At 46.5% G+C, this 25,279-nt stretch overlaps 1 protein-coding gene across 3 annotated transcripts in view; it reads left to right on the top strand.

Annotated features, from left to right (window-relative positions):
• ADGRB1 (adhesion G protein-coupled receptor B1) overlaps positions 1-25,279 on the top strand; it is a 394,399-nt gene that overhangs the window by 190,721 nt on the left and 178,399 nt on the right. For 2 of the 3 annotated variants that reach the window (XM_053395176.1, XM_053395178.1), the window contains exons 7-11: positions 2,097-2,261; positions 5,010-5,174; positions 17,528-17,629; positions 23,004-23,110; positions 23,607-23,801. In XM_053395176.1, coding sequence (XP_053251151.1) covers positions 2,097-2,261; positions 5,010-5,174; positions 17,528-17,629; positions 23,004-23,110; positions 23,607-23,801 — 734 coding nt within the window. Of the gene's footprint in view, positions 1-2,089; positions 2,262-5,009; positions 5,175-17,527; positions 17,630-23,003; positions 23,111-23,606; positions 23,802-25,279 lie in introns of all 3 variants that reach the window. The other variant, XM_053395177.1, reaches the window with a different exon arrangement.

The following is a 25,279-nucleotide window of genomic DNA, read 5'->3' as shown; positions in this document are numbered from 1 at the left end:
CTGAGGGCCTCATAAAACCTCAATCCGGCACTGGTGATGGCCACCAGTTTGGATTATTATTATTATTTATTATTATTATTATTATTATTATTATTATTATTATTAATACCCCGCCCATCTAGCTGAGTTTCCCCAGCCACTCTGGGTGGCTCCCAATCAAGTGTTAAAAACAATACAGCATTAAATATTAAAAACTTCCCCAAACAGGGCTGCCTTCAGATGTCTTCTAAAAGTCTAGAAGTTGCTTTTCTCTTTGACATCTGTTGGGAGGGCGTTCCACAGGGCGGGTGCCAATACCGAGAAGGCCCTCTGCCTGGTTCCCTGTAACTTCACTTCTCGCAATGAGGGAACCGCCAGAAGGCCCTCGGCACTGGGTCTCAGTGTCCTGGCTGAACGATGGGGGTGGAGACGCTCCTTCAGGTATACAGGACTGAGGCCGTTTAGGGCTTTAAAGGTCAGCACCAACACTTTGAATTGTGCTCGGAAACGTACTGGGAGCCAATGCAGATCTCTCAGGACCGGTGTTATGTGGTCTCGGCGGCCGCTCCCAGTCACCAGTCTAGCTGCCGCATTCTGGATTAGTTGCGGTTTCCGGATTACCTTCAAAGGTAGCCCCATGTAGAGCACATTGCAGTAGTCCAAGCGGGAGATAACCAGAGCATGCACCACTCTGGCGAGACAGTGCGTGGGCAGGGAGGGTCTCATCCTGCATACCAGATGGAGCTGGTAGCCCTGGACAGTGAATTGACCTGCGCCTCCATGGACAGCTGTGAGTCCAAAATGACTCCCAGGCTGAGCACCTGGTCCTTCAGGGTCACGGTTACCCCATTCAGGACCAGGGAGACCTCCACACCCACCCGCCCCCTGTCCCCCAAAAACAGTACTTTGGTCTTGTCAGGATTCAACTTCAATCTGTTAGCTGCCATCCATCCTCCAACCGCCTCCAGGCTGGTTTTAAAAGAGGATTGGACAAATTCACTGAGGAGAGAGCTGTGGATGGCTGCTAGGCTCAATGGCTATGCTCTGCCCTCCACAGCTGGAGGCATCAATGCTTCTGAAAACCAGCTGCTTGAAACCACAGGAGATAAAGGGCTCTCGTGCTCAGATCCTGCTTGTGGGTTCGCCATAGGCATTTGATTGGCCACTGTGAGAATGGGATTCCAGACTAGATGAGTCATTGGCATCGACTGCCTTTCTATGTTACTATAGAAACAAGAAAATACACAACAACAAAATATTACGGCAGCAAAATATACAACAAAGAACATACACCTTATAATAATCTGATCCAATACAAAAAATCGTAATGAAACAGAACATTTAAATGGAACAACTTATATAAAATAAAGCAATATCCAATAATTTATTAGAATATAATAGTTCACAATAAAATTAACTCAAAACTGGATTGTTGTAATAACCTGCAGTTTTATAAGAGGATATATTTAAAGTAGATTAATAAATGTGTTAATTTGGAATACGCAGAGAATATAATAAATAAATTTAAGGAACCACAGAAAGAGGGGGATGCTGAGTTTTAAAATGTTAAGATGATTGTAAAATTATTGAAATGTATAAACCTGAAAATCATATTTTTTAAAAAAGAGAGAGAGAATTGATTGGGAAACTGAAGAACTAATGATATAACATATATAAAATAAAATAAAAATTGACTCTCAAAACATCAGCAAATAATAACTAAACAGCCTTCACTCCTAACAATTGCAATGAATGATTACTAAACTATGATCAATAATAATAATAATAATAATAATAATAATAATAATAATAATAATAATAATTTATTTATACCCTGCCCTACCCGCCTGGACCCGGGCTTAGAGCAGCTAACATCATATAAATAATACAATTTGCATAAAAACAAGCAATCAATCGATTAAAATGCATCCCAAAATTAATTCAAATAAAAGTAACTGCAAATGAAAATGCATTAAAATACCACAATGCATACAAAGCCATGTAAAAGGATCAAAATGAGAAACAAAGAAACACAACTATTTTTATAAAGCTATATCTCCGTGCAAAAGCGGTTTTCACATTCTGCCTTCCCTTCTTTCCTTCTTTGGGTCACTCAGTGGACGGCAACTGGAATGAATGGTCGAGCTGGAGCTCCTGTTCCACCAGCTGCTCCAACGGCACCCAGCAGCGGACGAGAGAGTGCAATGGGCCGTCGTACGGGGGAGCCGAATGCCAAGGACACTGGGTAGAGAGCCGAGACTGCTTCCTAAGACAGTGCCCAGGTCAGTAGTAGCATGTGGGTCACCCTCTGCCCCTTTGGGATTCAACCAATGCATGGCTGACCTGCAAAAGGACCTCCTAGTGGTACAGCAGTAAAACTGCTTGCACCTCTGCAAAGCTAAGCAGGGTCTGGTATGGTTTCAAATTGGAAGGGAGACTATGAATCAAGATTCCTGCATTGCAGGGGGTTGGACAACAGCCTTTACCAAAGGTGTCATGGGTTTTGAAGATGCTTGAACTCAGGACGCAAGGGAGAAACTTGCTAAGAGGAAGGCACCCTTGGCAAACCCTCACCATGATCAACTCCCGCCCAGAAACCTATGTCCCCGCTGTGGAAGAATTTGTGGATCCAGAATTGGCCTCCACAGTCACTTACAGACTCACTGTTAAAACCATATTTATGGAAGACAATCTTACTCAGCTACAAGTGATTGCCAAAGAAGAAGAAGAAGACTAGATGAACCTTGGCGTCCCTTCTAACTTTAAGATTCTATGATCATCATAAGTGGCTCAGTAGAGATACACATGGGAGATGTTGCTACTAAAAGATCTGTGATATCATATCTTCCCAAATGGGTGCTGTTCAGATGTTATGGACTACAAATCCCATCAGCCGCAGCTGACACAGCTGAGATACGGATAGCCCCCATCCTAAGGAGTTTCTTACAAGGCGTTTGATGCTTGCCTTTTGCCCCATAAGGAGCACTAGTTTGTTAACAGACAGAAACTTCATCTCAGCTGTCCCCAACCTGTTGCCATCCAGATGCTTAGAGCTGAAGCACCAAGATGAGATTTGTAGTTCAAAACATCTGGAACATGCCCATTTGGGGAAAACTACTACAGTGGTACTTCGGGTTACATACGCTTCAGGTTACATACGCTTCAGGTTACAGACTCCGCTAACCCAGAAATGGTACCTCTGTATATAGCAAGTCTTTCAGTAGCAGCATTTTCTGTGTACAGTGGTACCTCGGGTTAAGTACTTAATTCGTTCCGGAGGTCCGTACTGAACATGAAACTGTTCTTAACCTGAAGCACCACTTTAGCTAATGGGGCCCCCTGCTGCTGCCGCGCCACCAGAGCACGATTTCTGTTCTCAACCTGAAGCAAAGTTCTTAACCTAAAGCACTATTTCTGGGTTGGCAGAGTATGTAGCCTGAAGCGTATGTAACCTGAAGCATATGTAACCTGAGGTACCACTGTACATCTCTGCTGAGCCACATAATAGAGCTGAAACAATTTGGAACACATATTCCTATGCACAAGCTACTTCCTAGTATTATTTATTTAAGCAATTTTGTACTGCTTAACTGAGAAGAAGGAAAAGGAGAAGGAGAAGGAGAAGAAGTCATCTCCTGTAGGCACTGGAAGCTCAACAGGCAGGTGGATTTGTCTGAACTCAACTGGAGGAAGTCCAATAAAACTGGGTCCAGAATACTAAACACATGCCTCCTGTTGGATATGAGCCATTCAACCAAGCCATGGAGGACCACAAACAGTTACTCCTCTGTAGACCTCAGAGAGGATACCTTAAGGTGTCCTGGACCCAAGTTGTTGGTAGCAGGGGCGTAGGAAAGGGGGTGCAGGGGGTGCAGTCCAACCCAGGTGTCATCCTTGAGAGGTGTGACAAAATGGCACACCGCGGGGGTGGCACTTACTGCGGGGCCTGGTGTGCAGCACACCCGAGCCACGCGTCTCTCCTGGGAGTGACGCAGTGACTTGGGGCCCCCCACTGCTTGAAATGGCAGCATGGGGCTTGTGTCCATTAGGTGGACTCCGTCGGCAGCTCGCCACGCCGCCCCCCCCGGGTGGATCACCGCAGTGCCCCTTTGGAAGGCTCGCCCCGCACCTGCCGCTCCGGGTGCCAAAGCAACTATCTACGCCCCTGGTTGAGAGCCAATTTGAGAACCTCAATGGCCCCCAAGTGGAAAACCTTACAGGACTTGCAATTTTTGATTTGGTAGAAAAAATATGTGGAGTTTAGCAGTAGCTGAAAAATGTCACATAAATGGTGTGTTGCCAAAGGCTTGGCGAACTCTGAAGAATTATATACAGTTTGGTGGGATTCTATCTTGTTTTCAACAAATGCAGAGACACAGGACTCCCTCTCCCTAATTTGGCTTTTATTATGGTCTTAAGTATTCTACCAACATAATAATAAGTCTCTCCTAGATGTATTGTGCTGGTTTTTTGTGCCTCTATTATGTTCATTGTATCAATTTGTTTGATTTACTTCAATATTGTTATTTTTTAAAAGGAGGGACCTTGATCCTGGCTCTGCCATGTCTGAGCAACCAGTGCAAGCTTTTGAGTTACTTGCTGGGACTTATTTACCCCATCAATAGTCCAATTGCAGCATTTTGCACCAGCTGGAGCTGACAGCCAGTGTGGTGTAGTGGTTAAGAGTGGTAGACTCGTAATCTGGTGAACCGGGTTTGATTCCCAGCTCTGCCACATGCAGCTGCTGGGTGACCTTGGGCTAGTCACACTTCTCTGAAGTCTCTCAGCCCCACTCACCTCACAGAGTGTTTGTTGTGGGGGAGGAAGGGAAAGGAGAATGTTAGCCGCTTTGAGACTCCTTCGGGTTGTGATAAAGCCGGATATCAAATCCAATTCTTCTTCTTCTCCAGACCAGATCCAAGGGTAGCCCTACGTAGAGCACATTGTGCGTGCCCACAACCCCAGATCTCCACTCTCCTCTGCAGGAACCCTACATTACAATTTCTCCCTTTTCTCCCTTTCTCTTCCAGTGGATGGGAAGTGGCAAGTGTGGGGCCCGTGGGGGAGCTGTACCGCCACTTGTGGAGGTGGAACTCAGAAACGCGACCGTGTCTGCTACGGCCCTTTCTATGGAGGAGACGCATGTCAAGGACCCAAAGAGGAGTACAAGCAATGCAACGAGAAGAGATGTCCAGGTAAGAGATTTCTGCAGTAGTTGAAGGGATTAGATGGGTCAATGGCCTCATCAAGCAGACACTTGTTATATTCTAATTAAAACTGTGCATTAGCTGTGGTTCCTGCACTGTAGGGCATTGGAGTAAAAAACCTGCATATTTCCCTGCGAGTGGCAAATTCTGCTCCTCAGCTACCTACACTCTTAGGCCTGCTGATCAGAAGGGTCAAGTGGTCCTGGCAGGAAACTCACAGGTAGGTAGAACACCTTTTGCTTTGTGAAGTGCACTGATGCCAGAGTATCCATCTGGTCCCACTAGGAAATCAAAAGGCTCTGTTGTTGTTTAGTCGTTTAGTCGTGTCCGACTCTTCGTGACCCCCTGGACCAGAGCACGCTAGGCACTCCCGTCTTCCACTGCCTCCCGCAGGTTGGTCAAACTCATGCTGGTAGCTTCGAGAACACTGTCCAACCATCTCGTCCTCTGTCACCTCCTTCTCCTTGTGCCCTCAATCTTTCCCAACATCATAGAATCATAGAATCATAGAGTTGGAAGAGACCACAAGGGCCATCGAGTCCAACCCCCTGCCAAGCAGGAAACACCATCAGAGCACTCCTGACATATGGTTTTCAAGGCTCTGCTTAAAGACCTCCAAAGAAGGAGACTCCACCACACTCCTTGGCAGCAAATTCCACTGTCAAACAGCTCTTACTGTCAGGAAGTTCTTCCTAATGTTTAGGTGGAATCTTCTTTCTTGTAGTTTGGATCCATTGCTCCCTGTCCGCTTCTCTGGAGAAGCAGAAAACAACCTTTCTCCCTCCTCTATATGACATCCTTTTATATATTTGAACATGGCTATCATATCACCCCTTAACCTCCTCTTCTCCAGGCTAAACATGCCCAGCTCCCTTAGCCGTTCCTCATAAGGCATCGTTTCCAGGCCTTTGACCATTTTGGTTGCCCTCCTCTGGACACGTTCCAGTTTGTCAGTGTCCTTCTTGAACTGTGGTGCCCAGAACTGGACACAGTACTCCAGGTGAGGTCTGACCAGAGCAGAATACAGTGGCACTATTACTTCCCTTGATCTAGATGCTATTCTCCTATTGATGCAGCCCAGAATTGCATTGGCTTTTTTAGCTGCCGCGTCACACTGTTGGCTCATGTCAAGTTTGTGGTCAACCAAGACTCCTAGATCCTTTTCACATGTACTGCTCTCAAGCCAGGTGTCACCCATCTTGTATTTGTGCCTCTCATTTTTTTTGCCCAAGTGCAATACTTTACATTTCTCCCTGTTAAAATTCATCTTGTTTGTTTTGGCCCAGTTCTCTAATCTGTCAAGGTCGTTTTGAAGTGTGATCCTGTCCTCTGGGGTGTTAGCCACCCCTCCCAGTTTGGTGTCATCTGCAAATTTGATCAGGATGCCCTTGAGTCCATCATCCAAGTCGTTGATAAAGATGTTGAATAAGACCGGGCCCAAGACAGAACCCTGTGGCACCCCACTAGTCACTCTTCTCCAGGATGAAGAGGAACCATTGATGAGCACCCTTTGGGTTCGGTCAGTCAGCCAGTTACAAATCCACTGAGTGGTAGCATAGTCAAGACCGCATTTTACCAGCTTCTTTACAAGAATATCATGGGGCACCTTGTCGAATGGAAAAGGGTCTTTTCATGGGAGTCTTCTCTTCTCATGAGGTGGCCAAAGTATTGGACCCTTAGCTTCACGATCTGTCCTTCCAGTGAGCACTCAGGGCTGATTTCCTTCAGAATGGATAGGTTTGATCTTCTTGCAGTCCATGGGACTCTCACCGCTCTAAGTATGGCTTATTTTTTCCTGGGGAGGGTGTGTGTGATTCTCGGGGTATCAAGCTGATAGCCTTCATCCAACATGTGGCTGGATGATGACAATGATGATTGAAAGAAGGAGCCTCAAGGAGGTTCACAGACAAATAAAATGCAGCAGCAAAATAACAAGAATTAATCTGGCTATTGTTGGCCTTTGATGGCCTCCAAGATTCCTGGCCAGCCTTTGGCCTGAAAAGTATGGACATTCAGATCCTGTAGTCGTCAGATCAATGTCTAAAAACAATTGCATTCTTATTTTGCCCTAGAGAGAAGGGGAGGAGGAAGAACATCAAATATCAACATAATTTGGTTTTAAAAAAGGAGGAAAGCCATTGAGCGTAATTGGGTTAGATGTTAAATTCTCCCAGTGCTGCGTGCTTCCTTTTGTAAAATGGCTTTTGTTACAAAGGGATATTAAAAATTACAGGGATCGTGTTATCCCCTCCTGAGAAATGGAGCACTCCCACACTTTCAGACAAGGTGGCGGAATGCATTTCTAATGAGCGTCCCTAATACAGAGTGTCAAGCCTTGTTTCCCAGGAACGTACTTGAGCACAGGAGGGAAAGTTGAAAGGGTGAAATTGAGGACAAGCCTCTGGTGGTTGGTTCCTGCATGTCAGTTGCAAGCGGAATGTGGAAAGAGGGTTGCAGAGCTGATCTCCTTCTTAGCCCAGCACCAAAGCCAATACAGTGGTACCTCGGGTTAAGAACTTAATTCGTTCTGGAGGTCTGTTCTTAACCTTAAACTGTTCTTAACCTGAGGTCCCACTTTAGCTAATGGGGCCTCCTGCTGATGCTGCACCACTGCCACAATGATTTCTGTTCTCATCCTGAAGCAAAGTTCTTAACCCGAGGTATAGACGTTTCAGGTTACAGACTCCTCTAACCCAGAAATAGTACCTCGGGTTAAGAACTTTGCTTCAGGATGAGAACAGAAATCATGTGGCGGCAGCACAGTGGCAGCAGGAGGCCCCATTAGCTAAAGTGGTGCTTCAGGTTAAGAGCAGCTTCAGGTTAAGAACGGACCACCAGAACGAATTAAGTTCTTAACCCGAGGCACCACTGTACTATTTCTGGGTTAGCAGCATCTGTAACCTGAAGTGTCTGTAATCCAAGGTACCACTATATTGAGCTAGTTAATGCTCTTAATTCCTTGTTCCCTTTTGTCCTGCTTCCAAAACAAACCACATTCTTTCTTTCTTTTTCCAAAAGGAAAACTTGAGCTGTGTCAAAACATGCATTTTTTTTTAAACCACATTTCTCAAACTTCCTACTGCTTCTACATATTTTCTCTACCAAGCTACCTAGCTATCTCTTGGTGGAAGGAGTTGGGGAGTTGGGTATGTTTAGCCTGGAGGAGAGAAAACCGAGAGGTGATACGGTATGGTAGCCATCTTCAAATATCTGAAGGGTTGCCACATGGAAGATGGAGCCAGCCAGAACCAGCCCATGCATGAGGCAGGGTGAGGCGGCACTCTTCCTGCTCTCCTTCCCCACTGCTTTCACTGCAGAGAGTAAGGCATTCTGCCGCAGACATAGAAACCAAGCAAGCAGCAACACCTTGTTTTTTTAAAAAAAATATATTTATTGAAATTTTCAAAAAATATAAAAGAAAAACAGAAAAAAGAGAGAAGAAAGAAAAAGAAAAAGCAACAGTTGAAAAAGTTTACATTACTTGCTTTCCATACCCAATTTCCTTGACTTCCCCACACCTGCCCTTCTTGTATTCCAATTCCAATTTTTAGCTCAGCAAATTTTTGTCCCCACACTTTACCTTGTTTCCTCTGATTCATTTTACTTAACCAATTTTAACTTATAAACCTCAATCTTTATATTTCAAAACTTATTCTTAAAATACTTTTTCCTAAATTCACCCCATCAATTTAATTAACCCATTTTAACTTAAAAACCTCAATCTTTATACATCAACACTTATTCTTAACAATCTTTTTCTAAGGTCGACCCCAAATCCCTTCCCCAAAATCCCCATTTTTATGTTAGTGGCAAAACCACTAAAATATATTTGTATACCCTTTGGATTCCCGAAGCCCTACCAGCCCCTTTCCCGGTTTCAAACCCCAACCAAGGTCCATCAGTCCATCTGCAATCAGCCTGGCGACCTCACATCAGAGGCACTTAACTCTCTCTCAATTTCTCTCTGCCGGTTTTTTTGATAGTCCTTTATTTTAAATTCCGAATCTCGAAGAAGCTCTGTTCCAATAAGGTCCATATTTCTTCCAGCCAGACCTCCATATTTAACAATGGAGCCAAGATCTTGTTTCTTACTTCTCATAAGTCCAAATGTCCCAAAGGCTCCAAATTCCACATTAGCCAAATTTGTATTCCATATGTCTTCAGATCCCCATATGAGGAGATCTCTCCAATTTCCATTCTTCACTTCCAACCAAATTTTCACCATCCTGTTCTTATTTTCCTTTGTGTCCAACTTAACAGGCCTCTGGCTCTCCTTAATCGTCTGCAGCATCACAGCACCTCCTTCTTTTTCCTTCAGATCCTCATGTTCCTCTTTAAACACCTCCTCAAATGACTCAAATTCCTTCTCTTGTTTGGCTGTAAGAATTTTTGGATCAACAACAACACTTCCCTGTTCATCTGCAGGAACTTGAATCATATCCCTTCCAGGCTCAGCAACTTTATTTACTGTTCCCTTCATTATTGTGACATTCACAGTCAAAACATTTGTCTGCTCCTGCAGTTTTCCCAGGAGAGAGAAGGTCTTTTCCAGTTCAGCCAGTATTTTTCCACTTACAGCCATTTTTGTAATGTCCTAAACCCCCTCTAGAGGGATTCTAGTTACTTAATGTCTTCCAATTCCCACCCAAAAGCCAAGTTAACCTTTTCTTCTTTATTTTAACAATTTGTTGCCAAATTGTAGCAAATATAACCAGCAAAGTCAGCAAAAACAGAGTTTCCCTTTTCTTCCAATTTTGACAGCTAATTTGACAGCTGTCAAAATCTTTATACCTCTTCCGCAGGCTCTCTCACCGATCGCTCCCGGGTCTTGGGGGAGGGGTGAATTCCGTTCTCAATGTTAGCTCTTATCCTCCAGCACAATCACTTAAATTGCCCCAACGTAAAGTTAATTGCTTTTCTCCACAAAAAAGAAAGGTATTCTCGCAACCTTAGTAATAAAATCCTTCCTTTACGATGTTTACAAGGCGGGTAGGCAGACTTCCTTTTAACACCTTGCCCGATTGTGCCGAATTCCCAAAGATAAAATTTCCCTTTTAAGTCCAATTACCGTGTTACTCACGGGTCGTTACTTTTGATCCAAATGTTCAAAGGAAGAAGTTAGCGCTCTCCGTCCATGGCATGCGGCTTCACTCAGCAGGGGAAGCAGTCGAACTCTCAGCACCACGCCGCTCTCCGTCCCCCGTTCCAGAGCTCCTTTACGGGTCGGGGGGGCGCAAATGGTGCCCGCCGAGTCACCAGGTCCACAGGCTTCAGCGCCTGTGGTTTCTAAGGGTCCCCGCGTCGCCGCCACGGCAGAACCCGACCCCTGTTGAGCCGATTCCCTCCGGAGCTTGGAGGGAATCCGCCATTAGGCGATGGCGCCAACCCGGAAGTCCTCAAGCAGCAACACTTTGAGGAGGGCCTTGACTCCAGTCAGGTTTGGTCAGTCAAGTCAGAGTCAGAACTCAGCCATGTTGGAACTGGGGCAAACGGTACAAAGTGGGAGCTTGTTTTTTCTGGTTCTCCAGTGGGCAGTACCCAAACCAATAGATTCAAATGACAACAAAGCAGACTCTCAACTAAGCACCAGGAACAACTTGCTGATGGCAAGAGCTGTTTGACAGTGGAGGTTATATATCTGTTTATTGCGTGGCGAGTTCCCGCCTCCCCCCTCAGAAATAAAGACACGAGACACAAGAATTCGAGTTAATGGGTCAAATTAGGCCACAACTTTATTGATTACAGGAATTGAGCGGTATTGGCTTAGGCATTGGTCCTAACAACTAACTGGCTTCAGGCTGCATGCTTGAAGGCCGGTGAGGGTTAACCACCAGTAGGGGGAGTCCTGCTGAGGAACGTCAACTAGGACCTCCCCCCCGGGTCACCACGCGGGGGCGTGCCATGGGCCCACACCTCCATAGGCTTAGGACAAGGCCACACACCCCGGAATCCTTTACCGGACTACCCTTTGATTTGGGGGAAGGTGATGGCGCTACCTTCCCACCCTTTATCTGCATAACAATATTTTTTTTTATAAAGATATTTATTAAGTTTCCAATTTTATACAAACAAAAAGAAAAAAGAAAAAAGGGAAAAAAACACATAGAGTTCTCAATACTTAATTTTCAATGACATATTTCCCTGACCTCCTCATACATCCCCTTCTTGTATTCCAATTCAAATTATTTACTCAGCAAATCCTTATCTCAAATCATTACAGCTGGAAACCCCTTAATTTCAATCCAACATCATTCAACATTCTTTAATTTTACAATATTTCTGTAAATAGTCCTTAAATTTCTTCCAATCTTCTTCCGCCGACTCTTCTCCCTGGTCACGGATTCTGCCAGTCATTTCTGCCAATCCCATGCAGTCAATCATCTTCATCTGCCATTCTTCCAGAGTGGGTAAATCTTGCATCTTCCAGTACTTTACAATAAGTATTCCTGCTGCTGTTGTAGCATACATAAAGAAAGTTCTATCCTTTTTTGACACCAACTGGCCGACCATGCCCAAGAGAAAGGCCTCTGGTTTCTTCAAGAAGGTATATTTAAATACCTTTTTCAATTCATTATATATCATTTCCCAGAATGCCTTAATCTTAGGGCACATCCACCAAAGGTGAAAGAATGTACCTTCTGTTTCCTTACATTTCCAACATTTATTATCGGGCAAATGGTAGATTTTTGCAAGCTTGACTGGGGTCATGTACCACCTGTATATCATTTTCATAATATTCTCTCTTAATATTAATATTCTCTTATCTTAATATTCTCTTATCTGCATAACAATAAAACAGTACCCACCAATGCCTAACCATCATGGCTGCAGCAAGGGAAAGAGGGAGACCTTCGGCCACGCCACACCTATGTAGGCGAGGCCACCCCCCCCCGAGCCAGCCAATTGGCTGGCTCAGGGTATGACGTGTCCGAGGATTCCCTGCTATCGCGGGGGCTGAAGCCAGCCCCCGCAAGTGTGGGGAGGGGCGTGAAGCCCGCAACCCCACCTCCTCCCTAGCTCAGAAGTGGCTTTGCCTTGAGACAAATGTGTGAAGATGCCCTCAGTCCCTATGCCGGTCAGTTTCATGGTAACTTTGAAAGATTGCACCCCCAATTCCAAATGCAGCCAAGAAGGCAGGTGGGTGAAAACCATGGCACAACTCATCATGTTGCATCCCAAGTCTTGAGCAGAGCATATTTCTAGTTCAAGCGCCGATGTCAAGTCCATTACCCACCAAGGCTGGGAGCTCGGCTCTGACTAATTGTCTTGGATAGCAGCAACTCACACACTGAAACGGTGCTCTGCGACCTTCGGAAGTCAACCTTGCTGGCTAGACACTGACAAATTGCAGCGATGGTCAGGATCATTGATTCCAACCCACCAACAGCTGCTCCTTCGCCATTTAGGTGCCCATCTCTTTGGCACGTCGTTCCTGGCGTGGTGGAATCCTGCTCCGGCCCAGTGTCAAATTCTATGAGATGGGGACTTCCATGAGAAGCTGCTGGGGCTTATCCATGCCTGTCATTCCCTTTGCCTTTTCTCTTCCATTTCCACCCAGACTATGTATGTTTCCACTCTGTTTACAAGTTGCTTTACATGCCCAATAAAATAGAAAATGTAATTGAAAGCTGTGAAATATATGTCCCCCTCCGCCCCGTTCTTAGTGGTGAGAAATGACTCTAACACCCCAATGACAGCTTTCACTGCTTTATGTCCCATAAATAACTTTTCCACATAAAGGGTTGTGCTACTCAGGCCGGGAGCCGGGTTCCTTTGTGTGTGCTCAAAGCTTTCTCCCAGATTCGGAACAAGAGAATCGCCTTCAGGCATTTCTGTGAGTGTATTTGCACAGGTTTTTTTAGGGGTCAGGATGGAGGAAGTGCGCTGCCGGATCAGACCAAAGATGCATCTCGGTCAGCATTCTGTTTCCCACAGTGACAACCAGATTCCAATGGCAGAGGTGATGTGGAGCCTGGTGGTCTCTGGGTCTGGTTGGATCCCGACTCCCATCAGACCCAGCCAGCGTGGCCAGTGATCAAGGACGATGGGTGTTATAGTCCAGAAACACCTGCAAGGCATCAGGTCTATGGAACTGGCTTATGGAAAGCTTGCAAGTAGGACATGAAACTTGTCTGTGGATGTGTGTGAATGCACACCTGCATTCACACACATGCGCGTGCACACACACACACATCTGGGGAAGGGTCATGGCTGCCTGGGAGTGGGCCTCAGCCAATAGATTGGGTGGGGCAGGTTCCACAGGGGGGGATGTATTGGGACACCCGATCTCAGTGATCACGGGCAGGAGGAGGAGTTATGCTAAGACCAGACCATGTCATTACCGAGGAGGCTGGTTTAGTCGTTGTTTGAGGACTATCCCTGCCTCCAGGTCTGGTCCTGACCGGAAGGATACAGTAATCAGCAAGGGAAACCCACATGACCTGAAAGTGTTGCTGTGCAATGCCAGGTCAATGATGAATAAAACCACTGCCATCCACGACCTGATTGTGGATGGAGGATTTGACCTGGCATGTGTGACAGAGACCTGGTTGGATGAAGCAGATGGGCCTGTCCTTGCCGCTGCTTGCCCACCAGGTTTCTCTTATGCACAGCAACCCAGGTCATGTGGGCGGGGAGGGGGGGTTGCAGTGATTTTTAGGAAGTCATTAGTCTGCACCAGGCGTCCTATTGGGAAGACCCAGTTTTCTGAGTGCATGTTCTGGAAGTTGGGCAATAGGGGCAGTACAGGATTCCTACTGGTGTACCGACCTCCCCGCTGCACCAAGGATTCCCTGCCCGAGCTGCTTCAGGTCGTGGCGGATATGCTCCTGGAGACACCTAGCTTGGTTGTCCTGGGGGATTTTAACATCCATGCCGACACGACCTTACAAGGGGCCGCTCGGGACTTCGTGGAAAGCATGGCCTCCATGGGGCTGTCCCTGAATAAGTTTGGCCCATCTCATAGCCGTGGACATGCCTTAGACTTGGTGTTCACCTCTATGGATGTTGGTGATCTGACACTAACTAAAAGCGAAACAAAAGAAGTGCCATGGTCAGATCACTTCCTGGTGCAACTGGACTTCTCCGCAACCCTTCCCCTCTGCAGGGAGGTGGGACCGATTCGGATGGTCCGCCCCCGCCACTTAATGGATCCAATTGGCTTCCAGAGAGTGGTAGGGGATGCTTTATCCCAAGTTGATGGCCTTTCAGCTGATTCCCTGGTGGCACGCTGGAATGCGGAGTTAACCAGGGCTATTGACTGTCTGGCTCCGAAGCGCCCTCTCCGATTGCATGGAGCCCGGACAGCCCCGTGGTTTTCCCCGGAGCTGAGGGTGATGAAACAATCGTTGAGACGGCTAGAGCGCCGGTGGCGGAAAACTCATTTTGAATCAGACCGGACACGGGTTAGAGCTCAACGTCGAGCCTACCAAGTGGCAATGGCGACGGCGAAGAGGGCCTTCTTCGCCGCCTCCATTGCATCTGCAGAAAACAGCAGCAGGAGACTTTTTCAGGTGGTTCGCAATCTATCGGAACCACCTGTACCACCGGGGCCTGGTAGGGACCCCAAGATCTCCTGCAATGCTTTTGCCAAGTTTTTTGCAGATAAAATCGCTCAGATTCAGAAGGAGGTAGACTCCACCGTGGGAGCAGGGCCAGGGCGGGAGAGTGCTAGAGTTCTGTCTGGTCCTGTTACATGGGATCAATTCCAATCTGTTACCTCCGAGGATGTGGACAGGCTGCTTGGACAAGTGAAACCGACCACCTGTCTCCTTGATCCTTGCCCATCCTGGCTGATAAAAGCAAGCCGGGAAGGGCTGGGCGATGGGCTCTGCGGGGTGGTGAATGCTTCCCTCTGTGAGGGAGCCTTCCCAGACCCGCTGAAAGAGGCGGTCATTAAACCGCTTCTTAAAAAAACATCTTTAGACCCGGCCAATTTGGCCAACTATCGCCCAGTCTCAAATCTGCCATTCTTGGGCAAGGTGATTGAGCGGGTGGTTGCTGAAAAACTCCAAGCACGCCTGGAGGAAACGGACCATTTGGATCCCTTCCAATCGGGATTCAGGCCTCACCATGGGACTGAAACTGCCTTGGTTGCGCTGGTTGATGATCTCCGGCGGGCTAGGGACAAAGGTGAGAGCTGTTTCCTAGTTCTGCTGGATCTCTCAGCGGCCTTTGACACCATCAACCATAACATCCTTCTGGACCGTCTAGAGGGGCTGGGAGCTGGGGGCACTGTCATACAGTGGTTCCGCTCCTTCCTCCTGGGCCGTGTCCAGAAAGTGGTGGTGGGGGATGAGTGTTCAGACCCCTGGGCTCTCACTTGTGGGGTGCCTCAGGGTTCTGTCCTCTCCCCCATGCTTTTTAATATCTATATGAAGCCGCTGGGAGAGATCATCAGGGGGTTTGGACTGGGTGTTCATCAGTATGCAGATGATACCCAGCTCTACCTCTCTTTTAAATCAGAACCAGTGAGGGCGGTGAAGGTCCTGTGTGAGTGCCTGGAGGCGGTTGGAGGATGGATGGCGGCTAACAGATTGAGGTTGAATCCTGACAAGACAGAAGTACTGTTTTTGGGGGACAGGGAGCGGGTTGGTGTGGGGGATTCCCTGGTCTTGAATGGGGTAACTGTGCCCCTGAAAGACCAGGTGCGCAGCCTGGGAGTCATTTTGGACTCACAGCTGTCCATGGAGGCGCAGGTTAACTCTGTGTCCAGGGCAGCTGTCTACCAGCTCCACCTGGTACGCAGGCTAAGACCCTACCTGCCCGCGAACTGTCTCGCCAGAGTGGTGCATGCTCTAGTTATCTCACGCTTGGACTACTGCAACGCGCTCTACGTGGGGCTACCTTTGAAGGTGACCCGGAAACTGCAATTAATCCAGAATGCGGCAGCTAGACTGGTGACTGGGAGTGGCCGCCGGGACCACATAACACCGGTTCTGAGAGATCTGCATTGGCTCCCAGTACGTTTCCGAGCACGATTCAAAGTGTTGGTGTTGACCTTTAAAGCCCTAAACGGCCTCGGTCCTGTATACCTGAAGGAGCGTCTCCACCCCCATCGTTCAGCCCGGACACTGAGATCCAGCGCCGAGGGCCTTCTGGCGGTTCCCTCATTGCGAGAAGTGAGGTTACAGGGAACCAGACAGAGGGCCTTCTCGGTAGTGGCGCCCGCCCTGTGGAACGCCCTCCCATCAGATGTCAAAGAGATAAATAATTACCTGACATTCAGAAGACATCTTAAGGCAGCCCTGTTCAGGGAAGTTTTTAATATGTAACACTGTACTGTTTTTAACACTGATTGGGAGCCGCCCAGAGTGGCTGGGGAAACTCAGCCAGATGGGCGGGGTATAAATAATAAATTATTATTATTATTATTATTATTATTATTATTATTATTATTCCAAGCTTTTGACCAAGATACCATATTTTTCGCTCTATAAGACACCAGACCATAAGACGCACCTAGTTTTTGGAGGAGGAAAACAAGAAAAAAAATATTCTGAATCTCAGAAGCCAGAACAACAAGAGGGATCACTGTGAAAGCAGCAATCCCTCTTGCTGTTCTGGTTTCTGGGATAGCTGCGCAGCCTGCATTTGCTCCATAAGATACACACACATTTCCCCTTACTTTTTAGGAGGGAAAAAGTGAGTCTTATAGAGCAAAAAATACAGTAGTTTCATTTAGCTGTCATAGCTAATGGTAAAGGTAAAGGACCCCTGGACGGTTAAGTCCAGTCAAAGGCTACTACAGGGTTGTGGCGTTCATCTTGCTTTCAGGCCGAGGGAGCCAGTGTTTGTCCACTGACAGCTTTTCTGGGCTTTGTGGCCAACAGGACTAAACCGCTTCTGGCACATGACGGAAGCCAGAGCGCACAGAAACGCCGTTTACCTTCCTGCTGCAGCAGTACCTATTTATCTACTCGCACTGGTGTGCTTTTGAACTGCTAGGTTGGCAGGAGCAGGGACAGAGCAATGGGAGCTCACTCTGCTGTGGGGGTTCAATCTACCAACCTTCTGATCGGCAAGCTCAAGAGGCTCAGTGGTTTAGACCACAGCGCCACCCACGTCCCCCTTTGAAGATTTGTGGAGATCTAGCAAACTTCCTAAGTTTCTAGAATCCATATTTGTTTGTTTGTTTGTTTGTTTAAACCACACTTTACTTAAGCATACTCTACTTAAGCAGTTCTTAATTCTGAGATTACTTGATATAACAGATGGGTGCTCTCATTCACCACTGCCAACCCACATGTTCTTTTTGTCTCACCCTCAGTTCCTTCCTTCCTTCCTTCCTGTCTGTCTCAGCAGACGTACTAAATTCAACCACATCCTTTCTTCCTTTCCAGAGCCCCATGAAATCTGTGATGAAGATAACTTTGCTTCTGTGATTTGGAAGGAGACTCCAGGAGGAGAATCTGCAGCTGTTCGATGTCCCCGGAACGCCACAGGTAAGTAGTGGTGACCTGACGTGGTCCTTCTCTTCTCTATGGCGAGGGATGACGTCTTGACACCTCAAACGGCTGTAGCCCTGGACCTCTTGCAAGCTCACATAGGACACTAGGGTGCAGACTTCAGATTTCAGTAACTGTCAGAGAAGTAGTTGGTGGCTCCCTGGTTCTGGATTCAAATTCATCACAGTAAGCTCCCCTCCACATGACTGCATAGCCGTGGAACCAAGTCCATTCCCTACAAGTTTCTCAGATAGTACGAATCTGTGTCTTTGTGGATCCTATGTTCTCTCTTCCACTTCTCTTGAATTTCTGTTTATCTGTGGATGGGTACAGAGTTCCCCACCACACACACATTTTACGAATGTTTATTATTTTATTATTTCATGTTCATTTCACTTTTAATTTGTATACTACTTTTCTATATTGCTACGCGCAAGGCATTTTACAAACTGAAGAAACAACAAAATAGATAGCAGAGATCAAACAAGGTGATCCAATGCAAAAAAGGTCAAAATAACTTTAAAATAAACAACTTCTATCAAATAAAGCAATATTCAATAATCTATTGGAATATAATAGTAAACCTACTACAGCTGCCCAGACTTTGCTAGCTCAGAGATGGAAAGAAAATGTAGTCCCTACCAAGGAAGATTGGAAGATGAAATTGATGGGCTATGCTGAAATGGCAAAACTGACGGGAAGAATTAGGAACCAGGAAGAATCAAATTTTAATAAGGCATGGGGAAATTACATAACATATTTTTAAAAATATTGTAAACCATTAAAATCATTAGTAGGACTGGCATAAAACTTGTAGTTAAAAGAAGAACTAGGGAGTGTTAAAGATGCTAAAACTGGAGTAAGATGCGGGGGGGGGGAGAAACTTTGGTATAAGGATAGACAAAAGGGGGGAGAGAAGGTCAAAGGTATCATAATGATTATAATTTAATTATTCTTTCTGTTGCTGTTTGTAAACTTGGAAATGCATATATATATGTGTGTGTGTGTGTGTGTGTGTGTGTGTGTGTGTGTGTGTGTAAACTGTAGTAAACAGTAAATTTAAATTTAAGCAAATAATAATTAAACAGATTGCACTTATCAATTACAACAAAGAAATTCTAAACTATAATCAACAAAAATAATGGCAAGTCAAAAGGCATTAAATGCCACAAACATACAAAAACATGTAAAAGGACCAAACTGAGAAACGATTTATATAATGCTCTATATCCATAGAAATCATGACAGTTCATAACATAAAATTACTCACTCTCTCTCTCTCTCTCTCTCTCTCTCTATATATATATATATATGTAATAAAAACAAAAACAATGGCAACCCGATAACCCCGCCTTCCACAACACATTTTGAAAGGGCAGCAGATGTCAATCAGCTGAAGCCCTGGTTAAAGAGGAACGTTTTCATCTGGCACCTGAAGGTGCATCATGAAGGCACCAGCCGAACCTCCCTGAGGAGAGCATGGGAAGGGACGCAGAGAGAATGGACAGTGTTGCTGTTTTATTGAATTTTTAATATTTTGTTGGAAGCCTCCCAGAGTGGCTGGGGAAACCTAGTCAGATGGATGGTGTATAAATAATAAATTATTATTATTATTATTATTATTAGTCCCATCTCCCACTGCTGACTCGTGCAGTGGCTGGCGGTCGCATCCTGCTAAACAATTACACTAGCGCAATGGCTCTTAGTTATGCAGTGCAACTTTGCTGTGCTCTCCTCTCCCTGCAAGCCCAATGTGCACCCCTTAAATTTGTGCCAGGGGTTCCCCCAACTTTGGAGTAGATTCGGGGGGGGGGGAGTTACATGCACAGCTAAAAATCATTGTGCTGGCACAACGGATTAGTTGGCCTCTGCTATCTCTGCATTTGGCCTTTGTGCGGGCGCCAATGCACGTCCGCAATGCAAGGAGGACCCAGTTGGGCCGAACCTGCTGTCAATTAGAGATCTATTCACTTGAATGCATAGAGCCCCTTCACCAGCCAATTAAATGCATGGACAAATGCAGTCTGCGGTCCCCTCAGTTTATCTGCACACACTCCCTGAATTATAAATGGAATTTTAGTGGCCAAATACTGCAAAACAAACAAGATCTGAATCTTGATCTGATTAAAGTCGCAAAGGAATGGAAACTCTTTAAGTGACTCCTTGCAATGGCAAAAGGGAGACGCAAGCCAAGAAACAGCCGTCTCTGTAGCAGCAGAGATTCTTCTCAAAGTTTGTTTCTTGGGCTGCGTGCACTTCATAAAAGGTAAAGGGACCCCTGACCTTTAGGTCCAGTCGTGACCGACTCTGGGGTTGTGGCGTTCATCTCGCTTTGTTGACAGAGGGAGCCGGAGTATAGCTTCCGGGTCATGTGGCCAGCATGACTAAGCCGCTTCTGGCGAACCAGAGCAGCGCACGGAACGCTGTTTACCTTCCTGCTGGAGCGGTACCTATTTATCTACTTGCACTTTGATGTGCTTTTGAACTGCTAGGTTGGCAGGAGCAGGGACTGAGCAACGGGAGCTCACCCCGTCGCGGGGATTTGAACCACCGACCTTCTGATTGGCAAGTCCTAGGCTCTGTGGTTTAACCCACAGTGCCACCCGCGCTGCACATCATACCAGCTCAAAAAAGAAAACAATCCCGGGAGCTATAGTTTATCCCTCACAGGGTATCCTTAAACTACAGTTCTCAGGATTCTTTCAGTGCAGCGTGTCTAAAGCAAACCTTAATTGTCTGAAGCAAACAGGATTCAGAAAACTGAGCATCCGGGCAGAACACTCAGAGAAATTTTTCAATGTGAACTTGCCCTGGGACTGGAAGTAAACACTTTGTTCTTGCAAAAACGGAGATGCGTCTTTCTGGCTGCTGTGGCTGTGGAGCAGAAGCTCTGGCCACAATCTTCTGACTTAATTGTGCCAAAGCTGCCTTCTCTGGACATCTAACCCGGAAGATGTGCCAGGATAGCAGCTGGCATTTCGGAACCGTGTCCGAAGATGAATTGCTGAACGGTTCCGAAAGAGATGCCCTGCTGTGGGGTTGGTGAAAACGCCTCCCTCTGGGGGCTCTTGATGGGGAGAGCGTGTGTCCACGTCCATGGCAAGGAAGGGGTCAGCTGAAGTGGCCTCTTTTGTTTGATCCCATCCCACCACTTTAGCTTGTGAGTCCCAAAGGTGAGGAACTGCCAAACCAGAGGATCACTCTAAATTAGGAGAGACAAGAGTAATGGAAGGCAATGGACACTAGCTCTTGCCAGGATGATGAATAACTGCCTGTTGGTTCCCAAAGATGTTGTTGCTGCTGAATATTTATTTCCTGACTATAGGTCCTCTCATGTGGTTCTTGAGCAAGCAATGATGTGTGTCCAGCTGTATGGGCTGCACTTGTTGTCGAGCCAAAAATTTCTCCTGTGTTCCTCCCTCCACTGCCCAACTCTTCTCCATCAATCAGTGAGGAAAGAAACAGCATTTGGAAATGATCAAAGGGAAGAAGGAAACCATCATCTTAGAGGACCACCAAATTAGGGTGCCTTTAAGAGAGAGACCAATGCATGGAAGGCGAGGTCTATTGTTGGCCTCTAGCCACCATGGCTGTGCTTTTCCTCTACGGGTGGAGGCAGAGATGCTTCTGAACAGCAGTTGCTGGAAACCATGGGAGGGGAGAGTTGCAGACTGTCTCACCAGAGTGGTGCATGCTCTAGTCATCACTTGCTTGGACTACTGCAATGCACTCTGCGTGGGGTTATCTTTGAAGGTGACCCAGAAACTACAACTAATCCAGAATGTAGCAGCTAGACTGGTGACTGGGAGCGGCCACCGAGACCACATAACACCGGTCTTGAAAGACCTACATTGGCTCCCAGTACGTTTCCGAGCACAATTCAAAGTGTTGGTGCTGACCTTTAAAGCCCTAAACGGCCTCGGTCCAGTATACCTGAAGGAGTGTCACCACCCCCATCGTTCTGCCCGGACACTGAGGTCCAGCGCTGAGGGCCTTCTGGCGGTTCCCTCCCTGCGAGAAGCCAAGTTACAGGGAACCAGGCAGAGGGCCTTCTCAGTAGTGGCACCTGCCCTGTGGAACGCCCTCCCACCAGATGCCAAAGAGAAAAACAACTACCAGACTTTTTGAAGATATCTGAAGGCAGCCCTGTTTAGGGAAGCTTTTAATGTTTAATCGATTACTGTATTTTAATATTCTTTTGGAAGCCGCCCAGAGGGGCTGGGGAAACCCAACCAGATGGGCGAGGTATAAATAATAAATTATTATTATTATTATTATTATTATTATTATTATTATTATTATTATTACTCTTGCACTCGGATCCTGCTTGCTGGTTTCCCTTAGGGCCATCTGGTTGGCCACTATGAAGACAGGTTGCTGACCTAGATGGGCTAGTGGCCTGATCCTGCAGTCTCTCCTTATGCACTTATGTTCAGTGTTGGTGAAATTCCATGCGTGGGCTGCAGAGCGTTTTGTGTTTGCTCGTGTGTGCATGCTTACCTTACAGTCTAGGTGGCCTGGGGTGTTTGTGGATGTCCATTCTTTCACTCTGCAATTCTTATGGTCTGCACTTTGCAGCCTTCCTGGGGGGCTGGGCTTTACTGTGGATACAGGAAGGAGGGTGGCTGCCTACTGTGGGCCTGACAGCTTTTATTACTTTTATTGTGCTTGTTATTATTTTTTATTTTAAAGCACAGGTTTTTTAAAAAAAGAAATTGCGATGTGATTGCTAAAAGGGTGGAATATTTTCTTAAGATAAAAGGAACAACTTCCCTTAGAACTAAAATCAGTGTGTCCAACTCAGGCATTCAGTTAGTCAACCTCCATGGTTTCTGGGACCTCAGTTAAGTCCCAGGGGAAGTCGTGACGTAGGTCCTCTCATGGGACTTTTTTCAGAGCAGGAAGCACTTGGGGCAGCCATGGAGGCTGCAGAGTGCAGGAAGGATGTGTATTGGAAAGGAAAAAATGGACACCACCATTGGTCTTCTTACTATGATAAGGTAAGCTCAACCACATGCATAGTGAAATGACATACGTTGCAAATGAGGCAGAAAAACAGAAGCTTCTGTCATGGGGAAAGAACAATTTTTAAGAAACTAGAGGGCAGGTTTCACTTTGGAACTAAATGGATTTTGCCACTGAACTCCCTGAAGGCAGACTCTCCCTATTTCACACACAGTCTGCTCCTTTCTACAACCACACAGCAATCATCTCCAGTAGCAGCTATCTGGGTTTACAATGGCTTGATTTTCTCATGTTGACCAACCTCCTTTCTTGGACTGATAAGGATCAATGCTGTTGTGGGTAGACTTTGTAAGTTCACCAGCCAAATGGTGATGTACTTGACTGTCCCCTTTCTGCTCTCCTTCAGGGCTGATCTTACGCCGGTGCATGCTGGATGAAGAGGGCATTGCCTATTGGACCCTTCCAACATATGTCAAGTGTGTTTCCATCGACTACAGGAACATCCAGATGATGGTGAGTGTCGAGGCTGGGCCAGGACCTTGGGAACCTAAATCCAGACCTGGAATGTGCATTCTCCAACTCAGAGTCCCGTAACTCAGTGGATGGACTTGAGGTTGCACTGGAGAAGTATAGCAAGCAGGAAGTGCTGCTCTGTTGACCAATCATGGAGAGAATTCAAGGTTTCTAGTATTTATATACCAGACCCATCCAATCCAGAGACTTCATACTGCTGATCACAGAAGCTGAGGTTACATGGCCAGGTTTTCTTTTCGGTGACTGATAGAGCAACCAAGTCCTGGTAGCTCTCTAGGCTAGCCCAAAGCCTTAAATAGTGTGTCTCTTGGCTTAAGCTGGATAAATTGTGGAGAGACAAAGGTAGGTGGAGAGAAATACATTTCTAGCTTTTATAGGACTAGGATACAGCCCAGTGTACAAAGTTAAGCACGTGGCTGAAAAAGGTTGCCCACCCCTGTTTTAAGTTAACACATGTCAATTTCTGTCTCCCCAGACAAGAGATCATCTTTCAAAAGCCCAACGGGGTTTGATAGGGGAAGGCGTGTCGGGTGTGTTGCAAAACCTGGTGGAGATTTCTCAGGATGGGACCAGCTACAGTGGGGATCTGCTCTCGACCATCGACGTACTCAGGAATATGACCGAGATCTTCCGAAGAGCTTATTACAGCCCCACTACTGGTGACATACAGGTGAGCTGGAAGGTTGGAGATCCAACAACTTGAGCAAGGAGAGATGATCCAAAAAGTCTTCTCCCTGGAGTTTGGAGCTCTGAATGGAGCAAATGTGTCCAACATGCCAGGAGGCCTCTGTGGTTCTGCTTTGTACATCTCAATCTTGATCTTTATTTCATCCACACCTTCTACTTTCCCAAAGTCCATGCATGTGTTGGTGGAACAGTGTCACAAGAATCCGTGATGAGACTGCTGGACCCATATGGCTGCGTTCATGAAATGTAGACTTGGGTCCATCTATTTCAGCATTCGGTTGTATACAGTGAAAAACAGATGCGTCCAGGAAATCCATAACCAGAATCATAGGACTGTAGAGTTGGCAGGGACCCAATGGGACGTCTAGTCTAACCCTGTGCAATGCAGGAATCACAGCTAAAGTATTGATATGAAGGCTAGATAATGTTGTCGGGTTTCAAGCCAAAAGTCAGAGGAATTGGCCACCCTCCAGGTGCCTCGGCTTGATTCCCTGTTGACCTCCCTGGCTGCATTCTCCAGCAGGCGCAGGCAAGGTCTCAATCGGCGATCCTCCTCTAACGTGAGAAGAACACACCACTCCTCCCCTCCATTCCCAGGGAGGGGAGAGAGACAGACAGAAATGTATTTACATGCCTTTATTTCTGTCCTTCCAGCAGTACAGAGAAAACGTGACTGCACTCTCTCATCACCAACAGCAGAGAGAGAAAACTCCTCCCATGTACTTCCAGTATAGGGTCATATGACACTCTGAGCTAACATCCGGTGCTCAGTACACTGAATAGACTGTCCTTTTGTTCCCACAGTACAGTCCCAAACATCAACATCCTGTTTGGCTTTCCAGCCACCTGGAGCTCGCTGCAGCATTGCTCCTTTTTCGTAACAAATTTCACACACACACCCTTTGTTTTACTCCTCCAGGAACTGCTCTGAACATAATTGGCTCTGAACACTGAGTTTCAATTTAGGTATCCTGCCTAATAGATCTATATAACCTTCCTTAATTTATCTACTCCAATCCCTTTTTAACAGTCACTTAAGAAAAGCCTTGCTTGATTAAGCCCATCCAGCCCAGCTTCTTCCTCTCCCAGGGGTCAACCAGATGCCCATGGGAAACCTTCAGCAACAGCAATTCTCTCCACTTCTGATCCCTAGCAACAGGCCTGCAGACTGTCTCACCAGAGTGGTGCATGCTCTGGTTATCTCCTGCTTGGACTACTGCAATGTGCTCTATGTGGGGCTACCTTTGAAGGTTAACTGGAAACTGCAACTAATCCAGAATGTGGCAGCTAGACTGGTGACTGGGAGCGGCCGCCGAGACCACGTAACACCGGTCTTGAAAGACCTACACTGGCTCCCAGTACGTTTCCGAGCACAATTCAAAGTGTTGGTGCTGACCTTTAAAGCCCTAAACAGGCTCGGTCCAGTATACCTGAAGGAGTGTCTCCACCTCCATCGGTCTG

This window comes from Podarcis raffonei, chromosome 7 (genome assembly GCF_027172205.1).
Source record: "Podarcis raffonei isolate rPodRaf1 chromosome 7, rPodRaf1.pri, whole genome shotgun sequence".
In the NCBI taxonomy this organism is placed as follows: Eukaryota; Metazoa; Chordata; class Lepidosauria; order Squamata; family Lacertidae; genus Podarcis; species Podarcis raffonei.
Note: the sequence above shows the minus strand (reverse complement) of the source record. Positions and strands in the feature narration are given on the sequence as shown.